The sequence below is a fragment of the Sciurus carolinensis genome, chromosome 3 (genome assembly GCF_902686445.1).
Source record: "Sciurus carolinensis chromosome 3, mSciCar1.2, whole genome shotgun sequence".
Lineage (NCBI taxonomy): Eukaryota > Metazoa > Chordata > Mammalia > Rodentia > Sciuridae > Sciurus > Sciurus carolinensis.
The window spans coordinates 127,045,300-127,065,337 of NC_062215.1; the positions used below are offsets into that span (position 1 = coordinate 127,045,300).

The 20,038-nt window shown below is 37.7% G+C and overlaps 1 protein-coding gene across 10 annotated transcripts in view; it reads left to right on the forward strand.

The window, feature by feature from the left end:
* The window catches only part of Osbpl6 (oxysterol binding protein like 6), a 198,244-nt gene that overhangs the window by 142,896 nt on the left and 35,310 nt on the right, over nt 1-20,038 (forward strand). For 3 of the 10 annotated variants that reach the window (XM_047545029.1, XM_047545030.1, XM_047545035.1), the window contains exons 6-13: nt 866-919; nt 2,007-2,120; nt 2,236-2,406; nt 5,192-5,324; nt 8,472-8,575; nt 9,124-9,216; nt 13,617-13,691; nt 18,892-19,057. In XM_047545029.1, coding sequence (XP_047400985.1) covers nt 866-919; nt 2,007-2,120; nt 2,236-2,406; nt 5,192-5,324; nt 8,472-8,575; nt 9,124-9,216; nt 13,617-13,691; nt 18,892-19,057 — 910 coding nt within the window. The remainder of the gene's footprint in view (nt 1-865; nt 920-2,006; nt 2,121-2,235; nt 2,407-5,191; nt 5,325-8,471; nt 8,576-9,123; nt 9,217-13,616; nt 13,692-18,891; nt 19,058-20,038) is intronic. The other 7 variants (XM_047545031.1, XM_047545033.1, XM_047545038.1 and 4 more) reach the window with 3 other exon arrangements.

Below are 20,038 nucleotides of genomic sequence, written 5' to 3' on the forward strand. Positions count from 1 at the left end.
CAGCCAGAGTAATTTACCAGCAAAAGAAAAACTCTGTGCACGTGGAGAGCTACAGGAAGGCACTGGGTCCTTTGTGTGATTGGGTCCTGGGAGCTGTTCGTTTTCTTGTGAATTGCCCACTGAAAGGAAATCAACAGCAGAGAGTAACTAAGTGTTTGCGGAGCAAAAATGGCTAAATCCATTCAGTCTGGATCAAGAAGACCTTGGAGCAGACAAACTTGCCAAAAACAACAACCAAACAAAAAACTCTTTTTTTTTTCCCCTTAATATAATTTGGAAATATGTTTTAATCTCTTTTTCTAACAGTGAAATGCAAGCATTTTGCTAAGACCACTTAAACTTTCTAAGAATTTGTTCTTTATGGATCCAGCCAACTGGCTTCTGAAGTGAACATGAACATTTTCAGGAATTATCTAGAGGAAATTCAGGAGTTTGCCTCTAGGGTAAAAAAAAATTCCCTGTAGAATTGTGCAGAGCTCCTCACAGAATCACTGTGACCTAATCCAGATTATTCTCATTCTCACTTTCAAAAACATCCTAATGTGGTTCATTCAGAAGGTCTTAGCTGCAGACCCTGAGATTGCTTCCTTGTTATCAAAACCATAGTGAAAAGATTCCATCCCCGTTGGGTTATGTGTAAAAGAACCTTTTTAGGTTAATAGCATGGAATGAAAACTCTGATCTCTTTGTTCATTGATCTCCTTGCAGTTTAACATGACTGACTGTGTCCAGATGCACTGAATTCATATATTAAAATGATCAAACATGTTGATTGCTAAATGTGAAGCAACTCTAGACCCACATTTGTGCATATTTTATATAATTCAAAATATAGACAATAACTAGGGGTGTTTGGTTCTTACAGCGTTTTTTTGTCCTGGATAATGGAATGTTAAAGTATTCAAAGGCACCACTTGATGTAAGTAGCACACAGGACTTGTTTCAAAAGTTGATTTAGAATTCTGCTTGAAGTGAGTAAACACTAATTGTACAAGCCCTGTGCTGTAGTTCCCAGCTTTGTGCATGTCTATGCCTCTAATATTTAACAAGCTACCAAACCTGCATGTTCTAGAAAAGGTGTGTCTTGTGCTTATATTCAAGATAGCAGAAAATCTCAAACTAGTGCATGAAGAGTTAATTTAACTAATTGATGTATGTTATTAAAAGCAGAAGCGTAAACCTAAAAGCAACACATAAATAAAATCACCCTTTCTCTCTTAAAGAGAAAACGCAAGTAGTCGTTTTTTCCCACCCCCCTCTCAATAAACTCTGCTTTATGTGCTTTTCTTGAGATTTAAAGCCATTTTTGTTCTTGTCGATGTCCTTTTGAAACTCTTTTGAATTTCATTTGTTTCATACATTCTTTTATCTTGGTAATTCCAACTCACAAAAATTATTTGAAATAATTTTTAATATATAAAGTAGTTTGCATGAAAAACTAAAAAAAATCCCTCCTTATTCTATGATGTAGGGGAAATAGCACAGGGCTCAGATTTCATTTTAGTCCCCATCTCTGCTCTTGAGTTAGGGTGTCCTTGATCAGAAGTGGTCAGCCAGAAGGAGGAGCTGGCTGCTCTGTGCTGTTCCTTTCCTGCTGCCTAGTTCTGCCCTAGCTGCTGTCTCCCTGTCTGTTCAGGGATGTTCTGGGTCATAAGTTAAAAGCTGACCACAGTTACTTTAGGAATCATTAAAATGTCTTTTCAAAGGGATATAACCTATGTGATCTAGAATTCTGAAGAACTTGGCTTATAGGCTATTTTCAAAACAGGAATAAGATAAATATTGTCACTTAAAGAAATTGGTATGAAGTCACAACAACTTCAGCTGTCCTCAGTTTAAGGATCTTAGCCTCAGAACCCCAATCATTTTCTCTTTATTAAAGAGGTATGGTAATCCATTTCCCTTAGATAAATTAAAAATTACCTTCGACTCACTAATTCATTATACGCCATAAGAACATCAGACCATATATCCTTTCAGCCTATTTACTAGTCTTTTGATTTCAGATTCAAAAAGGGAAAGTCCATGGGAGCATAGATGTTGGACTGTCGGTGATGTCAATTAAAAAGAAAGCACGGAGAATAGACCTTGACACAGAAGAGCACATCTACCATTTGAAGGTGAAATCGATTTCCAAGAGTTCCTGGGTCATTATGGGGGACGTGATTTACCTGCGCCAATGGCAGACAGGAGATGGATTTCCCAGTGACCTTCTCCTCTTGCTCATTACTTCAGGTGAAGTCCCAGGACTGGTTTGATGCGTGGGTCTCCAAGCTGCGCCATCATCGGTTATACCGTCAGAATGAAATTGTGAGATCACCGAGAGATGCTAGTTTTCACATATTTCCTGCAACGTCCACAGCCGAGTCCTCCCCAGCTGCTAATGTTTCTGTTGTTGATGGAAAGGTATGATTTTGCTCTAAAAAGCCAACCTGGAAAATGCTTAGAAAATTTTGCCGATATATCACTGTGCCTCATGTGACAACACCAGAAAAGAAAGTTTGCTTTGTAAACTGACACTCAGGAGACAACAGTGACATTGGCATCAGAGTTAGTCACAAGTACAGATTAGGCAGAAATGTGGATCACCGAAAGTATTAAGTATTATGTTTCCTTTTTAATGAATAGAGGGCATTCATTTTTATGTGGCTTTGTAAGAATATTGGGAAGGAGGGCAAGTATTGGTTTAATCAGTATCCAGAAATCAGGTGCCTTCCTGATTTTAGTGTGATAATAAGAATACCCTAAATAATTTGACCCAGAGAGAGCTAGTAAGTCCCCTAATGAAGTTAATGCAAGTAAGTTGAAGATTGTGACAATAATACAGGTGGTACCCTATTTCAGTGACTAGGTACTCCATGAAGCATTTGACATTCATTTATAACTAATTTTTCATAAAACCAAAGTTCAAGGACAGTAAAGAATTTGTCCAGAACTGGAACAGCATCTGACCCTGCATCATCTCTGTTTCCAAAATTACTGCCCTTTGCCTTACGCCAGATGCCAGACAAGGGAGGCTGAGGTTGTTCCTGGGCTGCAGTAGGAGTTCATTTTCTATGCCGCTGAAAAGCTGCAGGTGTTGCTTGTTTAAAAGTCAAGGTTAAGGGCTGGGGTTGTAGCTGAGTGGTAGAGCACTTGTTTAGCATATGTGAGGAACTGGGTTCAGTTCTCAGCACTGCATATGAATAAATAAATAAAAATAAAGGTCCATTGACAACTAAAAAATATTTAAAAAAAAGAAAAAGTCAAGGTTAAGCCTGGCATAGTGACTCACTCCTGGTCCCAGCTACTCAGGGCAGGAGGATTGAAAGTTTGAAGTCAGCCTGAGCAACTTATCAAGAATCTGTCTCAAAATAAAATTTAAAAAGTTCTGCGGGTGTAGCTCAATAATAGAGCACTTGCCTAGCATGCATGAGATCCTAGTATCAAGAAAAAAAAAAGAGTCAAGGTTGAGATAATAGGCAGGGAGGCAGTTGTTTCTTTGACTCAATCATTAATTTTTCTGAACCACAGACACATTGTACTGCCCAGGGGTATTCCAACTTTACACCTCACACGAAATTAAGGACAGAGATGGCTGCCACAGTATTTCAGTGAAGATCCTGCTTTCTCTGTTTGCTTTCACGGAATGTACATGATACATAGATCCAAGTTTGCTTTGCAAATCATTGAAAACCTCATTTTAAAAACTGTAAGACTAATCAAATCAGATTCAATAAAACATTACTATATTCAATTTTTGTTATTTCAGTGGCAATTACTTAAATAATTTCTGTTAAGTCCCATTAATTGTTTTTTACAAGACTCTCAAACTTTGCATTATTTCATTCTGGTTGCAGCCTTGCTAAGGACTTTTTAAATCATCTTTCTCCTAGAATAGGATGTTGGGTTAATACCAAGCAATTCTGAAATAAAAGGAATCATTCCAGGAGTCAGGGGGCTAGGGAGTGTTGGGGACTTACAGATGCAGTCCCCAGGTTTCTCACCAGAGGGTAAAATGAATCACAGCATTATCCAAATCAAGAAAGAAATGTATCCCACATGGATCTTTTAAATTAAACATTTTAATTCTTTCGTTCTTCCAGCTTCTGCCTACATCTTTGGCACTAAGTGTTGACAAAAGACACATTATTTTCATCCTTTGTCTTATTTATTAAACGACTCGAGTGATGTCTGAGAATGGTGAACTGAAACCAAATCCTCCCTACTCTTTTCCTCAGAATAAGAAAACTCATCAACTCTGGTTTTCACAAAAGATCTATTTTTCTAGTTGGGAATAGCATACCTCAAAGATCTAACTTGGTAAAAGATTTCCATTGCATTTATCGAAATGGAATAAAGATTGAAAAGAGCTTTTCATCATTTCACTTGCCTTCCACCTGTCAAACTAGGGGACTCCTGAATGTGAATTGTTTTGTGGCCCATTGTGGGTAGTAAGTCTGCAGTTTGCTAAGTGCGTGCAACATTTACTTCATAATGATTTTGAAGAGACACATTCAGTTGTAATTGAATATTAAAACCAAGTATGGAATTTTGAAGTTATTTCAGCTTTATGAGAAATATGTTTCTGCTTATTTCACTGAGGTTTACTGCACTCACCCTAGTATCTACATATTTCATCTAACTTTATTTCACATAAAATCCTTCGAATGGAAATCCACCAGCTATAGATAATGACTTGGAAGCAGTGCCTTTTTATATAATTTTTCAGGATGCATTTGAAGCACTGTAAGGCTGCTTGCTGGTGGATAATGGATTTAGGTATCACATGTGCTTGAGGAGACCTTGAACTGATCATAAGGGCACAGAGAACTTTTGGAAAGGAAGGACCTTAAATCATGAGCTAAAGTACTACAATAAGAACACTGTAACAAATGCAGCATAATGAGTAACTTAAAAGTGTTGGGAATTTGACTTGGCAGGTCCTTGTGAGTATGATATGCAACACACTTGAAAGTTATCCCCTTCGCTGAATGATGGAGCTGGGGACCTAATGGTAGTTTTGTTATTGGTTGTGAAAATTGCAACATACCACGTGTAGCCAATAGGCTTCTTCCATATTTTCAATGTGCCCTTTATTCCTCTTTTCTTAATGTTGCTATGCGGGTACTTGTGTTTCTTAATGATCACTTAAATGTTCTATTTGGCTTCATATAACCATATGCTTCATTTCTGTTTGTGTTCCTTGTAGGTGCAACCAAACAACTTTCCATGGCAGTCCCCTCTGCCATGCAGCAATAGCCTCCCTGCAACCTGCACAACTGGCCAGAGCAAGGTGGCAGCCTGGTTACAGGACTCAGAAGAAATGGACAGGTGTGCAGAAGGTTAGTTCCTGCTTCTGTGGGCTATCAAAGCACCCAAACCAAACCAAACAAAAAGTACTGAAGTGAATTGTGGGTGAAGCATCTTTCACTCTGACCCTTTTGATTGCCTTGACCTTTCCTTTTTCTTACTTTTATACACTATACTCTTCTCTATTCCATGACCTGGGCTTCTTACCTGCTGGTTCTCCTATACCCTCACAACAAATGAACCTGGGTTTTGATCTTGCCTTGACTTCCTCCTACTTCAGTCTTCTCTTATCTCTTTGCTGGTTCATGCTGGCTTCCATAGTCCCTACCCTCCAGACCCTGGAGAGCCCTCTCCCCTTGCTCCTGAACTCTCTGCTCTACCTTCCTTTCTAAGTGACTTCCATGGCTGTGTTCTCTGATGCTCTGTATTGCCCATGAAACAAGTATATATTTCCTGACAACCCAGCCATAAAGGGCAAAATTCCAATATGCTGTATCTTTTATCCATAGTTACCTGTTAGTGGTATACATCACTATGGATCAGTTTTTAAATAATCTGAACTAATACACGATAACCTCACTCTGCTATCTCTGAGCCACTTAGTCTCTTCATGCTTTCTTCTTTCTTATAATCAACTAGAGCATGTTGGTCCAAACTTGATCCACAGGCCATTTCCATTCTGTGAGACAATTTTCATTTGATCTTCAAACCAAGAAAAGCAAGGGCAGTGTAGAGAGTACTTATTAGGGCTCAACTGAATTCTTTAAATGATCTTAAGATGACATCAGGATTAATTTAATTTTTTCCTTTATTAAATTATAAAAAACAGATATTATATAATTTTTTATGTTCTTACTTAGAAAAATGAAAATTTGGCAATCTGTAAGTTCCCTGACCAAATAAGTTTTTCACCCTGCCTGTCAGTGAACTTAAGTCTGCAGCATTTTTATCAGCCCTTTGAGAGACCCACCTCCCAAACTCAATTTTTATGTGAATATATGGTTGAGGAGGGTTTTTATATTCATCATCACATCCAGCTGACTTACCAAAGGTTTTCCTTGGATGTATTCACAAAGGAAACACTCAGGTTTTAGTTTCAGTACAATTAACTTTACGTAGGGGAAGGAAGCTGGACCTCACTTTCTGAAAATTCTGCAGCTTTCCACAGTAATGATTCTGGAAATTTCAGCCTCTACTTTGGGAAACTTAGGAGCAGAGAAGTTCATTCCCTTGACCAAGTTCCCATGGCTAGTAAGTGTAGCTGGGACTCAGACTCAGGTATCCTGATTCCAGAGTGTGTGCTTGAACCTATAGTTACTCTACATCTCCGTAGTGTCTTCCCTCAGAACAAACCCAATGCCTGACATCCCTGTTGCTGTCAGTGCTCCTGTCATACCCCCACTGAAACCTCAGGGTCATCTTTGATCCTCCTCCCTGTTCATCCAGCCAAGACCAAGTCCTGTCTGTTGTTTCTTTGAAAACCTTCCCCTCATACTCCCCTCCTATCTGTCTTTCCCCGAATTCCACTCCTATCTTTCTTGTCTTTGAGTGGTAACCAGCCTCCTCATTGGTACTCTCCCTTAGTCTCTTGCTCTGTTGCTTCCTCCCTCTCAGAGGATCATGGGAAGTTACCATTCTGGAACCTGTCTGCAGGTCCTGGGCCAGCACTTAGTAGACATTGTCCTTCACATTCAGCCACCAGGTACAGATATTGCTATTATCCCCATTTTGTGGATGAGAAACCTGAAATGCATGAAGGTTAAGGAATTTGCCCAAGAAGGTGAAGCTGGCCTGGTGGAGGGGTTGGACCTCCAGCCAGCCCACATTCAACTAACCCTAAAGCCAACTCTTTGTCCACTGCATAATGCTCCCTCAGGACTGTTGGTTCTTAAAATAACTTTTATGCAAAAACTCTTTAGAGGTTCTCCATTGGCTCTGGGGCTTTATCCAAACTGCTTAGCCCAACATTTAGCAACCCATGCCTCCAGCTTTATGACCTTTTATACCCTTTCAGTCTTGCCTGCTATAGTCTCAACCAGACTTTGCTATTTCGTGGATATACTTGCCTATTCCCACCTGCGTGCCTATGCACAGATTGTTCTCCCCAACCTTCAGTGCCCTCTATCCTTTCCTACCTTCCTGCTTTGCTGAAATCTTTCCATCAATCTTACAGACCCAGAAAAATGTCTGCCCTGTTTTGTTTTTTTAAGATGTAGATGGACACAATATCTTTATTTTATTTATTTATTTCTATGTGGTGCTGAGGATTGAACCCAGTGCCTCATACATGCTAGGTAAGCACTCTGCCACTGAGCTACAGCCCCAGTCCATCTGCTCTGTTTTTCGTGTGTTCTGATGACCTCAAATCACAGTTACTCTCCCTTTTTTAATCTTCTAGAACACTTAAAAAACAAAACTTTATATTGATCATTTGTCACAAAGAGTGCCTAATATTGAGATTGGTTGCATTTCAAAAGTAAGAACATTTCTTGGTTATTCATTGGCTGCATATTTCATTGATTGCATTTCTAAAAATGTAAAGCCTTATTGAATTATATATCTAATTTACAGTTCTAATACTTAAAGCAGCTATTTGTAGATCTGAACTTAAACCAGTCCAGACCTTAAATATGTAAGCATATTTAAATATGGAGCATATTTTTTCCATAGGGATGAAATGTTAGTTAGTATAACATCTCTGATAGATTTTAAAGAAGTCATTCATTGCAAGATTATTAGTGAACTAAATTCCACTCTGTTTTTCTAAATTTGAGTGCAATTCCACCCAAATTCCAGGCAGTAACCTTCTAAAACATTTTGGAGGAACAGGTAGATAGGGCACTGAGAATAAAACCACAGGACTGTTAAGTTCCCTTGAGTATATTTCCCATGTGACAAAAGCCATCAGAAAAGGAAAGTGATTTGAGACACAATTTGAGATTTTAATGGGTCCTACACTAAAAGCCATTAATTGGTAAGAATGAACTTTGAAATCTCCTAATAATCAATGGTTTTAGTTTCTAAATCAGAGAAGATGTGTTTTCTTTCACTTGCACGTATCACCACCCTGTATATCTGCCTGATCATATTTGCCATATTATGGATTGACTCCCTTTTATTACCAAATACCACCATTTGCGGCCCAATTCTAACACATTTTTATTTCTGATTTTTATTAGATCTTGCACACTGCCAGTCTAACCTTGTGGAACTTAGCAAACTCCTGCAAAATTTGGAAATACTTCAGAGAACTCAGTCAGCACCAAACTTTACTGACATGCAGGTAAACCTATTACTGCTGCTAGCAAAACACTTAACACTTTAATCTTTCCTGGATTATTCTATATTCATAGACTATGCAAGGTCACATTTAAGGGGAAATAACTACAATACAGACTAGTTTCTATTCTGGAGTTATTCTTAATATTTTTTAATCTTGGCGATATCGTGTTAGGATAACGCTAATGTTTTTTACATTTAAATACAGAACAAACTGCTGTAGAAATATATCTCTGGATCATTCTTCCCAAGTTTCTGTTGCAATAGAAGCAATGGCTTTGAAGATACAAATTTAGACACTTTCAGAATGAAGACTCTTTTCACAGAAAAAATGCTGAAGATCTCTAATTCTGCTTTCAATTTTGCATATCAGAGAAAATACATTTTACAATTAAGTTCTTTTCTCTGCTTTTAATGAGATGCCTTTCTCTCCTGGCTGGTTTGCTTCAAGGCTCTAACAGTGATTCCTTACTAACTATGTTCTGTCTGTGTTTGTATCATCTGTTCGAACTTAATAATCCGTTGTTGCCTTTAACTCTCTGTGTAATGTAGGCTAACTGTGTAGATATTTCAAAGAAAGACAAGCGGGTCACAAGACGCTGGAGAACAAAAAGTGTCAGCAAAGATACAAAAATACAACTGCAGGTACAGATTTTACTTTTCCTTCCATCATATTTTCATATACTTTTAAGCATTAAGCATTCATTTTTCTGTATCCTTGCCCAGATATTGAATTGAGAGAGCAGCTTAACTACTTGAAAGCCAGTGCTTCTGAAGCAGAGGTTTTTTTTTTTTTTTTTTTTATCTAAAATAGTGGGAAATCTATTTATTTTACTTGCTTAGTCATAAGTGGAAAGAATTTGAAAGAAAGGTAAAATTATATCCCTTCAAAGTAGCATTTTCATTCTTAATTATAACCTTTGAACCATTAAAATTTATTTTAACAAAAAGTCACCTTAAAAATCTTGTCTGGTGGATTGCAATGAACATCCATTTATATATGTCAGATCTTAAAAGAACCATTTATGTATCAACTTTGTCCAAATTTTTATCTATCAAGAAAAAAAGTAGGGGGTGCAATAGAATAAAAACAACAAGCCTGGGCTTTTGTCTGATCACTGTGATTTTCTGGCTGTATAATTTTCTGCACATCTGTTAAATTTGGGGGGCTTCCATTTGCTCCTGAGTAAAGCGATGGACTTAATTTAATGACCTCTGAATTCCCTTTTAACTCTAAATTCTGTGATTCTGCAAAATAGATATTATTGGACCTGCAATGATAACTATAAAATCTAAACTAAAGTCTTAATGGCTCATGATAAATTTAATTGAAGTTTATTTTTAAAAATTTTTTTATTTGAAATAAGTAGTTCTAAATTTTTAAAGTCAGATCTTCTTGCATCATAGTATTGCAGTGAATACAAATATGGTAAATGCCTAAAACCTCTTGTATCCTAAATCACATTACTTTCAGATCACCAAACTAGACTTATCAACTATTCTAATCTTAGCTATGTATTCTAAATGATTCTTAACCTGCATAATCAAAATTAGACTTACAATTTGACTTTGTTTTTATTATACTATAAATCAATTTAAATCCTAATAAAAGGTAAAAGGAACTGCTTTTCAGAATTCTTCAATTTCTTCTGAATAATCAACAGAATAATTCTCTAATTCTAACTGCTTTAATAACATTCTTTGTATTGTAATTCTGAATGTGTACATAACAAACTGTTGCTTTGCTTTCTAATCTGATATTTAAATTTTCATAAACATGAAAGATCCATTTTTTATTTAGATTTCTACATCCTACAAATACAATTAGTGTTCTTTTATTCTGTATTTTGTTTGTGTTTTCCCTTCTATTTATAAAATTAGTACTGTAGGGACCAATGTGTCAAACGATTTCATAAGAAAATCACCTAAAATTGCCTTTAGCATTTTCATTTGTTTTGAGCTTGTGATAATTTAGTTTTGTTTGTTTGTTTTGTTTTGTTTGTTTGTGTGTATTTGTGTGTGCGAGAGCTGTGTTTTCAAGTTTGGTGTCGATGGTTCTCTTAGCCAGGAAAAAGAACCATTTTTAGAAATAAAAGAACCATTCCTTTAAATACAATAATGGAAGAAAGCTAACATAATAAGAACATGTCCATTTGTGAATAGTCATTATTTGCGTGTTTTTTTAAAGGTAAATTAAATTCTAATTAAATTAGATTCCTGTTCACAGCTGCTGTCTTGAATGGTTGGTTCTCAGCAACCCTGAGGGCAGTGCCCCTGGCTGCTGGCTGCTATAGCTGGGAGGCCCACCACCGCCCTGTGACAATCCAGCTTTCCCAGAGGAAGCGGACTGCAGCTGTGAATGCTCTTCCTGGTCACAGGCTGTGTTTAAACTATACAGAGAATTTACAAGGATTTTTTTTTTTTTTTTTTTTTTGAGTCATCAGAAGAAACTGTTCAAACAGCAGGAAAATATTTTCTGTTTGTGTTCCTGCCATATCTTTGAATGGTTTACTTGTTTTTAAACTTTTACTCATGTTGTCTTGCTTCGTTTTTGTTCTGCCAAACAGAAACAACATGACCCTTGTAATTTTTGTTTAGATTTCTGAGGGGAAGTTGATAGACTCTTATCCCCACATTCAAAGAAAATTTTTTCCTTTAAAACGGGAGAGCACGGTTCTACTTTAAGTAGAAACAAATAGACCTCAGGTGGCAGTAAGCTATTAATCACTTCCAAAATCCCCTACTTGTTCCTCAACAGAAGTTTTTGTAGGCTGAAATGCTGAAGAATTTGGTACCTCCTGAACCTTTTCTGCTTGTCCAAGCCATGGGTCTTCCAAGAGCCCTCAGGATGCTCATTTTCTGTGACTGGGACAATGTTTGTCAACATGCACACCTCCTGGGGACCCAGCAATGACTGGCCATTACTCAGCAGTATTTCTGCCCACAGAAAGACCTGGCATTTACTTTACTCTAGTGGATTGAATATACCTACCACTTTCTCCCCACCCTAATACCCAGTTCTCCCCATCCTATTTTAAATGGTTTTTGACTGTGGAAGTTCCATCTAATGATGCCAGGTATTTGTTGTGAGTTCATCATCATCTCACTTCCCCTGACGATTATTGTTGTGGCCAACTTGAGTGACTCTCAGGTTGTGACAGCCCATTTCCATTCCCTCCGTTGTTTGCATCTAAACCATCGGCTGTTGTGAAGGAACCCAGGCTGCCAAGTGGTGGCAGTGCTTGTGGTTATTCCTGCTGTTGTTTTTACTGGTGTGGTGTCACTGGACTTTGCATTCAGCATTCTGTAGTAGTCATCATTTTGAAATATAAAATAAATTTAAAAAGTTGACCCGAGGAAAGTGAAAATGAAGAACGTGTTATACTATGTGTGTGATTGCTTATTTTTGGTGGTTGTGACTGTGCTCTTGACTCAAATGCAAAGGCTAAATTCTAGACCTTTATGGCCATATTTCTTCTAGATGCCATGGAGTAGTTTACCTTGGGAATTCATTGTGTAACTTGTGAATTCAACACTTGTCTCTTAGAATGTTCTGTGGTGGATGACCTTTAAAAAAAAATGGACTTCCTGTCTCCCAAATTTCAAATCTTTTACTTCTAATGAAAATCTGAATATCATTATGCAGAAACAATTTGGCTGTGTTTTTAATGAAGTAGAGGAGGACAAGAAGGGAATGATTTTTAAATTGTGCCATAGAAGAAAGAGGTGCTAGGTTTCCTGTATTGTCAGTAGCGTGAATTAAGTACTAGATGCCTTGATGTTGGAGGTGATGAACAATAACAGGAAATACATAGTGGTAGATCTCTTATTTACATGGAGCTATCTTAGAACTCATACATCCTCAAACTATGTCTAGGGTAAAAATAAGTTCTTCCTTTAGCACATTTAAAAGGTATTATGAATAGAAAAATTTTCATGGAAAACCAATTTTGTATCTATGTGTGTAACTTACATATGTGTATACAAAATTTGTGAAGATGGAAAGAGAATTTTGAATGTAATTTGGAAAATTTTTAAAAATCAGAGATATAAGAATTGAAAATATTTTTTTCTCTCTCTTAACATACAAAAGCAGTCTTGCCCTTTTTTCAACCTAAACCATGAGGTTACACTAAGAAAGTACACCTCAGTTAATTGAAAATAAAATTATTTCTGACAACCTTGAAGACTCGGGGCCTGTGATATAAAGGTAGAGTTGATTGGTTAGCAGGAAATATAATTATCCCTTAATCCCATCCACCAGAAGGAGGGGAAAAAATGAAATAATTCTACTTGTTCCTGTTTAGGTACACATCACTAAATGAAACTTATGCTTCCAGTTTCTCAAAGCTGATTTTTAAGTTTTGAGAAACTTGAGATTTTTAAAAATTTCCCTATCCTTTGGAGACTGGCTTCCTCCTTGGAAAATTACTCAACTTGAAGATCTCAATGCTCTTCCTTATGTTGAGTCCCAGCAAGCAAGCTTTATGGTAGGGGATTAAGTGGAGGTGATGAATCCTAGGACCCCTTCCTTATTTTTTTTTTCTCTCAGCAAGAAAAAAATATTCCTGACCCCCTTACAATCTGTTCATGTTAGCCTTTGCACATTCTTTAATGTGTTTTTTATGAACTTATTTTTTCTTTATTACCATTTATTGAATGCCTTTTGACTTCATGTAATATGATATCACATGAATAAAATAAGACAAAATAAAATAAGTTTATTTTACTTTAAAATCACAGGCTATGCATCAACGTATAACCCACCATCTCCTTTTGAGGTAGGGGTGATATTCAGCAAATAGACTTAACCCTTTGGTGACCTGCAATAATAATGAACATCTCTTATGGCATGAATGCCCTTTTGAGCTCTTGTCAGTGCTAAGATTTTTGTTTGGTTTTGTTTTTAAAGAAAAGTCAGCTTCAGTTAAAATTCTCCATCTCCCTTGTCTGATTATCTTTCATCCCCCCCGTGCCCCAACCTTCCCCTCCCCAACCCTCCATCCTGTGTTTTTACCCCCTTCTCTTCTCCCATTCACTGTCAGGAAGGGCCACCCGCGAAGGGCCAGTTCAGCACAACTCGGCGCCGGCAGAGGCTAGCAGCAGCAGTGGCTACAACAGTGAGTGGATTTCAATCTTGAGTGCAAGTCTAATAAGAATGAGAAACTGTACAAGGGTAACCTCCTGTTCTGACAGTGCCGCCTGTGTGCCGTGGCCTCCACCGGAGCCCACTCGTGTCGGCATAGCTTTCACGAGTTCTCTGGCTGTCTTTGAATGCCAGGAGTCAGACACAGGTGTTCATTTTTGCAAGGAGAAATATTACAGAATCCAATTCTTTTACTTCTCCTGTCAGTGTAAGAAATGATTTGAACTCAAGTTTGCCAAGCTGAGTATAGTGCCCTATGGTGGGGGGTTTTCCTTAATGATAACTGCTTTTGGTTTTGTTTCATTTTCTTTTATCATACTGATATGAGAACCTTTGCTAACTGATCTCTGTTTTTCTAAGAAAAGTCATGTTACTACAGACATAAATTGTGCTTTTTTTTGTAGCAATGTGACTATTTGAAAAGGATGTGAGAAAGAAATGAGAGGGTAAGGAAAGGTGAATTTTGATGTGATCTCTAAATGGCTACCCAAATTACACTTAGGAAGGGAAAATTGTTTTCTGGGGAAATACTGACATGAAAATATAGTGTAGAAATGAAAAAAAAAAAAAAAAAACAGATGGTGTGTTTAATCTATAGCCAAAGGTTGGTTTTTGTTTTATTTTTTTCTAAAAGTAAATGAAATGGATATAAAGGAAGTAGAGGACATATTGTGGTAGTTAAGGCAAAGAGTAGTGAATATTCATACAGAATGTAGAATAGAATATCTAAACAGAAGAACCCTTTGCTAAATGAGATGCCATACCTCATTCCTGTAGTCCCAGCAAACATGGAAGTTGAGGCTGGAGTATGGCTTGAGCCTAGGAATTGGAGGCCAGCCTGAGCAACACAGTGAGACTCTGTCTCAAAACAAAACAAAACCAAAAGGATGCTTTTCTGAATGAAAGTGAATCATAAGTTTGCTGAATTATGAGATGCTGGGAACTTTTAAAAATACAATTTAATGAACTGATGATAATCATGGATATTAGTTTTTTGACTATAACATATTTCCTGAATTAAGAACAGTCTTGCTCTTGCTAAGGGTGAGATATATTTTAAGACCAGATTTGCTGAAAACTATGAAAAGATTTTGGTTGCACTGTAGGAGAGTAGGTACTGGTGTGAGGATTATTGTCTTTCTACTTTATGATTGGTAGTTGACTCTGACTTTCTATCTAGGTGCAGAGCTGCATTGTTTGAGGTACAGAATTGCTTTTGATTATTAAAACAACCAGTGACTTGGATTTTATTAGGGAACTGACTCTTAAATTCACAGTCTTGGGAACACTTGAACAAGTGAATTATTGCAGTTACTTTCATAGTCAATGAATATGTTATATATATATTCAAATTCTGACAATAGATATATATGTAATCAAATAATTCTTAAGTGTAATTTTTCATTTACAAAATTAAGAAATTCAAATGATTATTAGAGAGAACATCATAGTGTGGGAAGGAAAAGTCAGCCTTTTTATGAAAATACTGTTTTCTTAAATAATGTCCTTCTGGGATGATACACAGAGAAGTGATTATGTCTTTCCTGTGTTCATTTTTTTAAATTGCGGATACGTAGAGTGAATAATAATAAAACTGGAATTACCACCTATTTGAATAGAATAGGTTTATATGTTTTAATTAAATCTAGAAGAGAAAAATCTTTTCAAAGAAGAGAGTCTTAATGTCCACATTCCAATGTAGGGATGGTCCCAGAAGTCATAAGAATAATCTAAGTATGTCCAATAAGAAAAGTTACTGGCAAGTTTAATAACATTTTCAGGAATTACCTGGGGGAATGTTAAATGCTCTAGAAACTGTGACTTGGATGCCATATTTAAAGAGAAACACTTAGCAGGACCCTCAGCCCCTCTCCCTGGTCCCAGCGACCTGCACTGATGACTCAGCCCCCCTATTTCTCTTAGTGCTCTGGTCTGCCTGGTCCTGTCTCTTCCCAGCACTGAAGTTATCCCACACATTTTGAGCCATTCCTCTCCTGATAGGTGTCTTTCACCCAGAACCTTTCCAAACTATTCCTGTCACTTACCTTCCTTTCCCACTCAAGGTATCAGGCAACTGAGACTGTGCCGAAGAAAAGGGTATCCAAGGAGATGTTTCCACAATTTATTCTTGTTGACCTTTAGCACTAGAACCCAGAATGGCCAACTCACAACATCAGCCAGATCCCACAGAACAGGTTAGAAACAGAGACACACTGGCTTCTCCCTGTGAAAAATCACTGAGGGTCTCAAAGCAGTCCCCTAAAGGATCCCAGTACCCATAATGCAGAATAACAAAAACAGGGTGTTTTTATACTGACTCGATAAGTCCTATAAACTTAGGATCTGCTTAGTATCTACTTTAGACTTTTGCATGCACTTTTTTTTTTTTCTTTTGGTGGTGCTGGGAATCAATCTGGCAAGTGCTCTTTCATGTTGACTGTTGCTAAACTCCAGGGTAGCAGTACCATTCTCAATTCCTTTCTTCTTTGACTTCTTCACAGAAAGGTATTAAGAGCAACTCCTAGTAGCCCCATTCCAAACTGCAGTTATTTGTAACAAAATACTCCAGAATTATAGGACTTAAAGGAATTTCCTTCCAGGGCAGGATAGAAAGACCCAAATACAACATTGCATACACATGGAGAGCTGTTGGCAACTCCCATTCTAGCCATCACCGACAGAGAAATAATCTACCATTTAAATTTTTGAATCCTGAAATACTCAAATTGATGAGTAAAAACCTGAATAAGTAAGTTTGTCCCCAGAGTGAAGAGATATTCATTTAGATTAATACAACTCAATTTGTATTCTCTATTTCATTTCATGAATTCCTCAATTAAAATGACCCATTCAACACACTTCTTTTAACAAAAAAGGTATCAATATATTAAACATTTTCAGTAAGAAGTATATAGAAATTAGTTTTCAATTTCCCAGGGAACCATCTGATTGCAGTTTGAATGGAGCATTCTATGTTCCTTTTCCCTTGGGTAATATCCAAAACCACTTTTACTGTTATAATAGCCTATTTAAACTTCCATTATGTCCAAAATATAAATTTGTAACTTATGTATTTGTTCTCAGCATCTGATTCCAACATATGAAAGGCCATTATCTCAGGGACAAGTGGGGTCCTTACTGGATGCTGGATTTTCACTGTGTAATGCCTCCCCCCCATGCACACTCTCCCCTGCTTGCATGACACCCTCCCCACCCACTCAGAAGGGACTCCTAAGCCTGGTGGGTCCTTAGAGTATGGAGGGCTTCTGAGTGCATATAAAGCCTCTTCTGTGATATTCAACACATGCACCCCTTATTAACAACACCCACATTCTTTTTTCTTAGTATTCTAGTTCCTTGTATCAGGAAGCTGTATCCATAAGCCTGAAAACTTCTTGGTTCACCTATGTCTTCAACCCACAGTCTCTTCCCTTGACCTCCTGATCTCCACTAATCTTGCCATGGATTCTGTGTGTCATGCTAAAGGGATATGAGTAGAGTACTCTTTCTCAATCAGCATCACCACAGTTAAATTTCCCTTGTCTGTCTCTAGACATTCTTCCACATAAGTCCCATACCTTCATAGGTATCCCCAAGGGACCCCAGTATTCTTATAAAAGTAACCTAGGCAGGATTTCAGCAAATTTTTGAACCCCATTACACTATTTTCTCAAATGGTTTCTTTGCCACTTCTCTGTTTCAAATCTGGAACAGGCAGAAGTTTCGTGCCTGATAAGATGAACAAGCTGTTGATATCTCCCAGCTCAGTGTAGCCAAGGTTCCCATGAGGGATGAGATAGAGTGACTTCGATAACTCCAGGTACCGAATGCTTTGGACCATGTATGTTAACAGCTTACCTTGGCTGAATTTAGAGGGAGAGCTTCATGTTCACTTCCTTCCCTGGTAAGCCTTGGATATCTTTTGAGACAAGTAACTCCCTGTCAAGGCACAGTTACCTCAGAGGGGCCCTCTGTCTGGTTTTTTGGTTCTCTATGCCTCCTCCATCTATCCTCTATCTCTCAGAGAGAGAGCGTGCCCTCTTCCCCTGCCCTGTCTAGCTCACCAAATCTGTTAAGAAGTTTAAATCAAAAAACAAAAAAATTTACAAAGAAATGTTTCTGAAATAATATGCACATCATAGAAAGTACTGGTTTCTTCCTCCCCTGGTATATTTCCTGTAAAGGAGTAGGAATCATCCTTTCAATTTTATAAAAGTCAGCTTGTGGTAGAGTCTAGAGTATGGTTCCTGAGGACAACTGAATGAACTTCTGAGCAGTAGATTTAGCTAGAAGTTACTTGTTATATGGCTGCAAGAGAAATTGGTATTTTCAAGAATGATTGGCCTACAGCATTTGTGATGCTCAGGAAGCATCTTCTTGAAGTGGGGGGAGGAAAAGTGCTTTGACTCTACCTGTCTCAAGTCCAGTCCAGATCCAACCTGGGCAGGTAAGCACCGTAACCTTTTGGAAAAATCTATAGTAATATGACTTTTTCTACATACTGCTTTTTAAGATTGGTCTGTTCAAAAGCCATGTTCATATATATATATATATATATATATATATATATATAAAACATAATTATATGTAACATACAAAGGTAAACCACAGTGATTTATGAAAATTCTATTTACTAATATACATTTTAATAAATCCATTTCAAAAATAATTGAGTGTCTTTAAGCCATTATTGTATTTTCTACAAAACTTGATTTGCATGTTGTCTAAGGGCTATGGAGCAAATGAATCTTTCCTTTACACATCTCTCGCATTTTTATATATTTAGTAAGTTTTTACTCCCAGCTCAGAGAGGAGTGAGAAACCCTCGTACTCAGTTCAGGTTACAGTTTTCTGCCAGCTATATTTTAGGTACCAGTGTGGGTTCCGAGTTGAAGCTTATCTGAGGTTATGCCTCTTCTTGCTCTCATTCTGTAGTCATCTCTCTCTGAAACAGTGAAAAACCGGTGAGCCCATGACAGTTCTAAATTAACTCTGGGAAACAAGACTCCCGCTTCCCAACGCAACTACCTGTAAAATAAATGAGTACTGAGTGTCTCTGAGTGTGTCATCAGAGAAGAATCTATTATTTTGAAGACCAGGGGGAGCTTCTCTCTGTAGGAGCAGGTGGAACAGTGCACCGTTGCTCTTTAATAATTTGTATCTTCCCCTTTCAGGTTCCTTTCAGTGCCACCATGTCACCAGTTCGCTTGCATTCCTCCAACCCCAACCTTTGTGCAGATATTGAATTTCAGACTCCCCCCAGCCACCTCACTGACCCTCTGGAAAGTTCAACAGATTATACAAAGCTGCAAGAAGAATTTTGTCTAATTGCACAGAAAGGTAACAACAAATATAATGTGCCCTTTAAAGAAAGTCTCTCCTTTGATGTAAGTTGTTTGATAAAAGATTTATTTTTTTGTTTTTGTCTAGTGATAATGACAGAATGGTTTTTTATGGTGGGTGGCGTCATTTACACAGAAGGCAGCAGGCTGTGCTGCCTGCCTGTTGAGAGAACACACATCACGGGTTTCAGTTTTGACAGAATAAGGTGTCATTGGGGTGGTGAGAGGAAGAAAGGCAAAGGGACCTCTAAGCAGGCCAGCAGAATGCTGCTACTCAACACCTTTTTATTTTCAATGTCTCTCAGCTCTCTTTTAAGACGTTTATCTGTTATCCTTAGCAAGGAAAAAATAGATCTGATATGAGTCTTTCTTGCTTATTGATTCGTTTCTCTTTTATTATTCATTTGTTATATTTTACGATTGGGGTCCAGGAATTGAGGTAGGGCTCAGCTTGGGTGCCATGTGTCATCGACTAGGCTCACTTGGTGGTGTTCATCCACAGACTGGTCTGGACTGAAAAACCCCAAATCGTTTTCTTCATGTGACTGGCATGTTGGCAGGACAGTGGGAAGGCCCTTCTTCCTATTCATGACAGTTTAGGGTTCCAAGAGATTGACAGTAGAAGCTGTGGTCCTCTTCAAGGCCAGCTGTAGAAGTGGCACTGTGTCACTTCCACTGATCTCTACTGATCAAAGCATCACAGGCCAATTCAGATTTGAGTCTCTCTCTCTTTTTTTTTTTTTCTAATTAAATTATGAAGCCAGGCATGGTGGTGTCTACCTGTAATCAGAGCAACTGGGGAGTCTGAGGCAGGAGGATCACAAGTTTAAACCAGCCTCAGCAACTTAGCCAGACCCTATCTCAAAACATAAAAAGGGCTGGAGATATGATTCAGTGGTTAAGTGGTCCTGGGTTCAATTCCTAATACCAAAAAAAAAGAAACAAATATATATACACACACATATATATGTGTGTGTGT